This window comes from Aulonocara sp. 'chitande type north' Nkhata Bay, linkage group LG20, assembly GCF_057382095.1.
Source record: "Aulonocara sp. 'chitande type north' Nkhata Bay isolate Kocher_YH1m ecotype deep benthic linkage group LG20, A_spYH_male_GT1.1, whole genome shotgun sequence".
NCBI lineage: Eukaryota > Metazoa > Chordata > Actinopteri > Cichliformes > Cichlidae > Aulonocara > Aulonocara sp. 'chitande type north' Nkhata Bay.
This window is the reverse complement of record NC_141363.1, coordinates 16880108-16889698: the sequence shown is the minus strand read 5'-3', so window position 1 is coordinate 16889698 and position 9591 is coordinate 16880108. Positions and strand designations below refer to the sequence as shown.

The 9591-nt window shown below is 40.1% G+C and overlaps 1 protein-coding gene across 1 annotated transcript in view; it reads left to right on the top strand.

The window, feature by feature from the left end:
• Positions 1-1729: 1729 nt before the first annotated feature.
• Positions 1730-9591, top strand: part of ntsr1 (neurotensin receptor 1 (high affinity)) — an 87708-nt gene continuing 79846 nt past the window's right edge. Inside the window, exon 1 of the mRNA XM_086278382.1 lies at positions 1730-2456. Coding sequence (XP_086134508.1) covers positions 1773-2456 — 684 coding nt within the window. The 5' untranslated portion in view covers positions 1730-1772. The remainder of the gene's footprint in view (positions 2457-9591) is intronic.

The window sequence follows — 9591 nt, the reverse complement described above, 5'->3', positions numbered from 1 at the left end:
GATAAGCGGTGAACAGTATCTAAAAGTCGTGTTATTAAAACACTTAGACCCCCGGAGAGCAGTCATTTTGGTATGTAGTATGCAGTATGAAATAAGGCGCAAAAGACCTGACACAGCACTGGAGACATGCATCTAAACCTAGCCCCTCATTTGATCCACCTACTGTTTGCTGAAGCCTTATCAAAAATGGTCTCAGTAGAAACATGGCTGTTAAGAAGCCAGTAGCAAGTCAGAAGCAACATGTCTTATGAAGTGATTAAACAAAATTTGAAATTTTTGGTTCAAATTATCATTAAGGATGAGGTGAGGAGAATGGTATCACAGTGCGTTTCTATAGTGCGTAACATCAGATTTTGATTGACTATGCAATTTCATCTGGAAAGCATCTGATTGGCAACAGTTTCAATTGTCAGTTCAATGGTGACCCAAAACAAACTGTCAGTGCGGAAAAAGCAGGTCTGGATACAAAAGCATACATCAATCATGAGCTGGCCTCCCAGATCCTAGACCAACATAACATTATTGAAGCAGTGTGGGATCATCCTGACAGAGAGCAGAACAAAAGGCAGCCAACATTTCCTTGAGCCTGAAGAACTATTCCTGAAGCCTCCTTAAAGAAATTACAGGAAAGCTGCCTAAGAGAGTGTTGAAGCATAAAGGTGATCATACCCAATGTTGACTTTCAAGCCTGTTGCAACTGTAAAAATATATGATTGTTTTCCTATCAAAATATACAGAAATCATAAGTGGCTCAGACTTTTGCACCATGCTGAATGTTGCATGTTGGGATTTTTCCTTTCCCCCTTTTTTAGACAAATGACTATGAAATTATCTTTTTAGAGAAATATTATTTTATGAATCCCACAAATCTTAATCATATAACTAAAACAATAGCCACTGTTAAATAATCCACTGGTTCTATTTCTATTCTATACATTTGTATTGCTTTGTAGGGGACCCAGGGCAGCAACCAGAAAGCTATGTTCTGTTTCATCAGAGTTTGGAGGGTGTCATGGACAGGTTGTTGATGCTCAGCAGAGTCACACAACAGAAATTATCTTGCAACACATAAACAATGCTTTAAAGCCTTATATAATGTATGAGCAAAACATGAATAATAGTGAGCACCCAGGCGTGAGGGAAAACTGAAATGATATGCATAGAAGAACATTAAAATATTTAGATGTACAACTTTGTGATAAACAATGTGGGAAAAATGTCAAAAAGAGGTGAGCCTACTGCTGTGAAATAACCATTAGAATCATTTTCTCCTTCTTGTCCAAAGGAGTTCACACTAGGAGTGGATCATGAGCATAATCATTATCTGGGGCCCAGAGTAAAGTCTGGTACCCTGTTGTGGAGTCTCCGACTTACACATAACATCATTTCTTTCTACTTGTAAGGCTGACTGAGAGAAGAAAGAGGACAAAAGCTTCTTGGAGAGAAAGTTAAGGGTTCAAAATAAAATAACAGAGAAAAACAGCAAAGAAGAAAAAAATTATATTAGAAACCATACTTGAAATTAAATTCCTTTAATTCTTGATGCGTTGTTGCATCGCACTGTTTGTTTCCAAGGTGAACCATAAACGGACAAGATGGAACTAACGGACAAAGTGAATGGTCGTGCGTCATCGCAGCAGCACCAATAAGCGAGCACGCCTTCTGTCGTGCCAAATTATAAAGGGTGGTCTCCTCTGACTTAAACCAGAGCGAGTCGCGTCGGCACATATCCACTCGGCTTGCTCAGTTGTACCTTTTCGTTCCATACCTTCATGAAGAAAAGCAGAATGGATTTAAACTTCACGCTCTCGGGGAGCGACTTGATCGGCTTTGGCTCGTTGGCGCAGAAACTTTTTGCGAATAACTCACTGCCTCCATTTGATAACAGCACCGTCGGTCCCACAAGTAATGAGGAGGAACTGGAAGTTAATACGAATGTGTACGCAAAAGTCATTGTCACTATCATTTACTTGGCTCTGTTCGCCATAGGCTCCCTGGGCAACTCCATCACTATTTATACCCTGATTACCAGAAAGACGCTGCAGAACCTCCAGAGCACCGTACACTATCACCTGGCCAGTCTCGCCGTGTCCGACCTGCTCATTCTGATCCTCTCCATGCCCATTGAGCTCTACAACTTTATCTGGTTCCATTACCCATGGGTGTTCGGGGACGCCGTGTGCAGGGGTTACTACTTCCTCCGGGACAGTTGCTCTTATGCCACCGCGCTTAACATCGCCAGCCTGAGCGTGGAGCGCTACATGGCCATCTGCCACCCGTTCAAAGCCAAGAGCATCATGTCCCGCAGCCGCACCAAGAAACTCATCAGCGCCATGTGGCTCGCTTCCTTCGCTCTCGCGACACCGATGCCCTTCATCATGGGCCAAAGGATGCGTAACGGCGAGATGATATGCACCACTGTGGTCTCGCCGGTCACGGTGAAGACCGTGCTGCAGGTGGGTGTCTGGAAAGCTTTTATTATCGCAATTATCGGTCCCCACTGTGGTTTCTTTACGCATCGAGACAAAGTAAAAATCTACAGTACAAGTAGTACTTGAGCCACAAGTAGTAGGTGAGACGGCTGCGAGGGATCGTTCTAAACATGTGGGAGTGTGTGCTGTAGCGCTTTAAAGAACAGGGCTTTACGCGCAACTTCGCCTTTACCATTATCGTCTGTGCCCACCTATACATGTTGTTGTTGTTGTTGTTTCTTCGAGAAAAAAAAACTAAATGGTGGCCTACTCATGAAAACATTTTAGTTATTAAACCGTGTAGGGTCAACGAAGTCTGTCAAAAACAGTGTTTTCCTACTGCAAGCAAATGATCTGCAAATCAGCAAATAATTCTTTTAGTCAAATTATTTAAACTATCGAGTCCTCATTTTTTTTTTTATATTTATATATATCTGTTGAAAATAAACATTTGGTGAGCAAATTCACTAAAGCCTAAATCATCTTCACATGTGAAGAAAGCACAGCATGTATGCTGCTACAGATGTCATTGTCTGTGTTGGCTCACTTTCTTCTTTGTTTTTAAGCTGGTAGAGTTCGAATGATTAGAGATTCATTCATAAAGACACTTGAAAGGCAGGTTATAGCTATATTTTTTCACACAGAGCACCAGAGATTTGACCATTACAGCTTAGGCAAGCTGTGAAAATGAAAAAGATCAGGTTCCAAAGATATTCTATTTCTTGAAATGCTTCTTGTAGAAACAATATCAGACCTTGACACTGAATATTGGCAAACTGAATATTTTGAGGGTGGAAGCACCCACAGAACTGCTGTAGGTTGCTTTCATGTAGGGAACTAGCCATCTTAGTAATACATTATGCACTCTTTGATGGTGACAAGAGAAGAATATGTCACTTTACATTCATTCATACAGTCCATGTTATACGATATGATATAAAAGCACAGGAGGACACTAAGGGAGTATTCTTTTTGAAATTCAACTCATCATCACAGCAGACTAAATATCTTAACACCAGGAACTACAGGTACTGCCAAGGAATAAGAAAAGAAATAGCCACTTCCCAAATTGCTAGAGAACTATAAAATAGAGCAAAATGACAGCATAAAACAACATAAAGCACAATCCTATACACAACCCCCTGACCAGACCAGTTATAAATATAATTCAAATAGGGTGTTGCTGTTCGTTTTTCTTTCTTTAAGGAAGTACAGCAGTTGAAATTATAAGTTACAGCATGCGGGACCTCAATGTGAATCGGTGGTCTGCTTCACAAAAAGAATGGGCCTGTAAGCGGGCATTACAGTTTTATACCACAACAAAAACAAGTATTGTTATGACTATCTTCTTCTGGGAAACTGTCTTCTCCTCTGCGGATCTTCTCCTCCACTCTGTCCACGTCTGACCTCATCTACCATCTGCTCCTTTTCTGGAAAAAGATAGAGAAAGAAAAACACCTCCCTAACCTAACCTTACTGCATTAATATTATCTAACAATTCTCAGCCTACTGATTCTACGTATTATCTAAGACATTCTGTTCGGACTCCCTTGGCCCGGAAAAATATCAGCTAGACTCTAACTCTACATATGATGTGTAAGCATGTTTGCAGAGTCACTCTGCAGCTCTATATGTCAGTCTCAATAATTCAATTCAATCATACCATTGAATTAATGATTTTGACCCTTATTACATGTGAAATGTCACAATGTCAAATGTGAAATTTGACATGCATAATGTGAAACTTATCAATGATGGCCAGCTGTCTGGCCTCAAAACATGACATTACCACCACTGTGTCGCATTTAACCCATGCATCCCTCAATCCAATGTGTCCCCATTAAATTGGCTCTCAACCACCAAAACTTTGAGAATCATAGCTTTAAACTCTGTGAAATTAATGGTAATGGACAGGGACACAAATTAGGGCTAAATATCATGGTTCTGTTTTCTCGAGCAACTGTCTGAAATGCCAGAGAAGAGAGCCTTAAGTGCCTCAGTCCATGGACTATGTGCGTTGTAGGCGGATCTGTGTCTGACAGTAGTTACCCTAGGAATAATCTACAAGTGCCTTATGGCAGTTGTCCTTTGAGCTCTGGATGTGTAGGTGACTGATAGAAGTCAAGACAATGAGCTTTTACTGAGAGCGCGGCACCCACATCTAATGAAAAGATATTTCTCAAAACTGTCTCCAGGCCTTCCCACAGAGCAACAAGCTTAGAGGTTGTGTAAGTGATTAGGCCAGTCTCCCTTTGCTTGACAGTCCACATACTTCACATTGACTGAAAACTTGAGGTTGTGGAGAAAAGCGATTTTGGTTCCAGTGTAATCATCAGCGATCATCATGGTTAGTGCCCCCTGCTTCTCTGCATCATGCTGAATATATTTTTCCATATCTGTTTTTCTGCTCTTTTGATGTCCTTCAATGTCTCATTTTTTGTTTTTTCTGTTTTCATCACTCCTGCATGACTAACTGAAACTGTGCCAAGGATAGATTATCTAGCATTGCTTTCATTCAGGCTATAAGTGAGCCAGGCTGCATTAAAAAGTCCACATTTTCCACACAGTTCTCTGTAGAAATATAAGTTGGGGTGGTGGGGTCTGGCAGCAGATGGTATCACACAGTCGAATTGCTACAATAACATTTTGAGTGTTTGTGTACATATTCTCTTTTGTCCATCTATGATAGATTCGATGTAAGCGGTTCAGGAGGCACCGTGCTGCACTGCTGCAGTAGAGGGTCACCGCACGCTCGGTCTGTTTGGACAACAGTGCAATACTCTGAAGGGAAAGAAAGGGTGTGCGTGTGTGTGTGTGTGTGTGTGTGTGTGTGCGCGCGCGCGCTTGCATGAGAAAATTGAAGAGAAGGAGAATGATGAAGTGGTTAGAGAGTGAGGAGGAAGCCAGAAGGGTGATTAATAAGAGGAGCATGGCTCTAACTCTGCTTGGGTTAGGAGTTCAGTCCTCTTAAAACTGCAGCACAGTGAGTTAAACTGTACTTTAAATGGCAAATATAAATAATGCAGGACTCCTGGATCTGCTTCTTAAAACTGTCAAACAAAATCTCTCAAAAATGTTAAATATTTTCTATACTAATATTTAACTAAGATGTTAGTCCTTGTTGGCATTGTTCTCTCACTAGAGCTAACAACAGCTTACAAATGTGTTGAATATGTCATGGTCCTGGGTCGTGCGACCCAGTGTTTTGTGTTTAGTCTATTTTGATGTTTATTGTTTGTTTAGGTTCATTAAGTTATTCCAGCTCATTTGTAATTATATTACCCTTGTATTAAGCCTCCCTTGCCCTTCATGTGTTTATGTCTGTGTGTCTTGTGTTGTCAAGTTCATGCTGTTGCTTCTGTCATCTTCCACTGTACTCAGTCTCCCTGGTTCGTGCGTTTACCTGTCATGAGTCATGTCTGCATGGTTATGTTTAGTTCATGTCATGTCTAATCTCCATGTTTCCTGTTTTACTTTGAAAGTCTGTATTCAATGTCAGTGTATTTAGTTTCACCTCTCCTGTCCTGTCGTTAGGTTCATGTGTGTCAGCTGTGCTCCCATGTGTGGCCACTTCCCCTGATCATCCCTCATGTGTATTTAGTCTCTGTGTTTCATACAGTCCGTGTCGCGTCGTCTGTGTTCTCACCTCCATGTTTTCCCGGTCAGTCTTTGCAGCGAACATCATAGTCTCTGAGTTTCCTTAGTTTGTCACAGTATTAGTTTTCCCAGTTTAGTTATAGCCTAGCCACGCTATCCTTGCTTTGTCTCCAGCCATAATAAAGGCTCGCTTTCTGTTAAGTTCACTCCCGTCTACTCACTTGTGTACGCACCTGGGTCCATTACACACACCATCGCACGGCCTGTCTCTGCATACCGTGACAGTATATGGTGTTTTTCCTACAACATCATAATTAATGTCATTCCAACTGACCAATCAAGTTGCATCAGGACTGGGAAAATGATTTTCCTTCATGGCTTTCCCACATGGCTTACACTGTTAAAGGATCAATTTCAACAAAGCATTAAAAACAAATCATTTAGTAAATGCTGGTATGTTCTAGACACACCAGGTGTCATTTAGCAGCAGTGCATTAGTGAGAAAGTGCAAAGGGTAGCTGCTGTGAAGGTGCATGTATTTTTACTGAACTTCCTCACCAAGTAGTTCTTAGTTCCTAAACCTAAGCAGCGAGTGAGAGTGAAAAAGACAGTAAAACCAAGTGCAAAACACATGAAAAGGAGACTTTATTATTTTTACTTTATTCCACAGCCACCATTGCAACGTTCTTATGCGGCCTTTTCACATCTCTAACATGAGGACTTCCTCTCAGTGCCATTTAAAATGCACTTTTTTTTGTCTTTTTTATAACAGAAATGGCTGAAGATTCTATTCTATTCTGTTCTGGTGACTGTTTAAAATAATTTATTGTCTCATCTCAGTTTTGCCATGTCAAAATAAACACAGCAATTTCTGCCGTGTAGCAAAGTTTAATTCTAAAAGAACTTTGGGTTGGTTATGAAAGCATTTAAAGCAACAGAGGCTCTGTATCATTTCTACAATTTAAAAATTAAGAAAATAAAAATAAAAAAGGGAATGCACTGGGGGAAGCACCAGTCATGATCTAGTGAGGCTGTAGTTTGGGTATGTAAGGTGTTGTGGAGATGGACTAAAGCAAAGGACACTTGAGGCGTTTACTTCAAAATGGGATGTGGGCTTATCTAGCTACTTTTGGTGTTAACATTTTAGTACTACAAAGGCAGTTCAGGTCTAACCTATGCTGAAGGAATTGACCTGTTCCAGAGCGGATAAGACATGAACTGGTATAATATCAGTGCATACTGACCAGTCAATTCTCCAGAAAACAAAGTCACCATTCTTGGAAGAATTTCGGATCTGTGTGCACGGACAGTGGGAGGATCCAAAGTTTTGGCTATACTGAACGTTCTTTGTAATACTGGGTCCTAGTATGAAAGGGCCCCTACCCTGTACCTTGACTGCCAACTAAAAAAAGCAACAGGTGTGCAAGGCTAGAATCCAATAGAGTAATTATATTTTATCAATCAGTCAATTTGACCTTTTATCAATTACTTGAAAAAGCTACCCGAGAAACAAATATTTGCTGGGTAAACTAATAGTACTCCGCTAGATCAAAGTTACATACAGATGACAAGAGAATTATTGCCCCCTGTAGAACTGGCAGATTTCATATGTGAAAAAGCACCGTGGCAACATGTATAATTAAACTTCCTGCACCTGAACAAAGTGGATTTTAAAAAGATAACAGCCACAATATTTGGACATTTACCATTAATATAAGTAAATGGAAGAAAACACAAAAGATTTCCAGAATGTTCTTGATGTTTAGTTGGTTTCCTTCCATCATAGAGGAAAAAGAACTGTAAAATGTGTGTGTATGTGTGTAAAATATGCAAGGTAAATGTAAGATGGGGAGAGAAATCTAAATGTGCAAGGATGTGAATTTGTTTTTGTTTTTTTTATTTCTTAATTGTTGCAGAGCGTGAGGAGCCTGAAAGTAAAGAAGACATTCCAGTGTAGCAGGGATTCATCTATATGCAGTATTGTAGTGCAGTACTGCTGTGTGAACTGCTCCTGGGCTGGTATACCTGTGAGCATGTTTACTGCTATTGCACTGAGTGGTCTCAAGCTGTGAGGGAGTGGGTTACTCAGGGTCTCATTGTTAGTGCAGGACATTGACTTTAACCTGACCAATTCATGGAGGGAGAAGGATGTTTACATTTTTTTTCTGCTTGACTGAAATGTTCCTTTCACTGTGTGTTTTTTCCTGCATTGTTAATCGGGGTGTAGTTTTATTTTTCCTTTCCAATAACTGTGCCTCGCAATATTACTTGCATTAGTAATGTCTGGCCACTGTACACATTTTTATGGGCTTTCAAAGTTCAGTACACATGCTGTTTCTTTAAATAGATCTTGAGTGTGAAATAACACTTTCAAATGCATAAAAAATGCAAAAAAAACAAAAACAAAATGTTTAACACTTCATGATCATTCAAATTGAAGGTTTTAGTCTTTTTAGTTACAAAAAGAACATTTAATTCTATACGTTACAGGGCCCTATTTCAGAAAGCAGATTTAGAAAAACATGAAAAAATGACTATGTCAAGCCTAAAAAACTCCAGGTTTTCTCTTACACAAAGTCACAGTTAGGTATTTGTTTGGTGTTATATTTCACATGAGAGTATTTATAATTAAACAGTCATGAATGGTCGCTGGACAATGCCGATTTATTTTCAGCTAAAAATCAAATAGGCTATCTACATTTCTAAAACTTTGTGACTTGTGGACAAGTTCCCCGCTGCTGAACCATTTACTGTGTGTTGCTGCTTAAATAAAATTAATCTGTATAGAGTTCAAATCCAAATTGCCTTTTACCAACTCCCATTTTGGCTTCAAGAGACAGAAACCCTCTCTTCTTTTAAGATTTGGCTTAAAACTTTCCTTTTGATAAATTTTATAGTTTGGCTTGGATCACGTGACCCTGAACCCTCCGTTAGTTATGCTGCAATAGTCCTAGGCTGCTGGGCCTTCCCAAGATGCACTGAGTGCTTCGTCTTCATTGGCGTATGTGTTTATACACCACTATGCATTTAATCATTAGTTATTATTAATTTCTGGCTTTCTTCCACCGTGTTTCTTTTGCTCTGTCTCGCTCCCCTCACTGCCAACCAGTCACAGCAAATGGCTGTCATTCCTTCCTCTGTTTGTGCAAGAGGTTTCGTCCTATCAAAAGGGAGTTTTTCTTTCTCAAGGTCTGATTGTTGTGGCTTTCGTTCTATGATTGTAGCATCTTTACCTTGCAATAGAAAGTGCAATAAGATTGTGATTTGGTGCTATATAACCAAAATTGAATTGAACTGAAATGAGATGAACATAGAATAAAACCTGTAAAAAGGTGGTATTTAGAATACAGTTACTTTGTTGAAATAAATGGATTACACTGCGGTACTTTCCTGTTTCATTTTGTCGCGGGTCAGGACTGTTTGGGTTTTGTTTGACAGCTACGTTCCCTTGTTCCAGGCGGCAGCGTTACGGTTGCCATGGTTACAGGGCGACGCTCTCTCTCTCTCTGCGACTGTGTGTTTC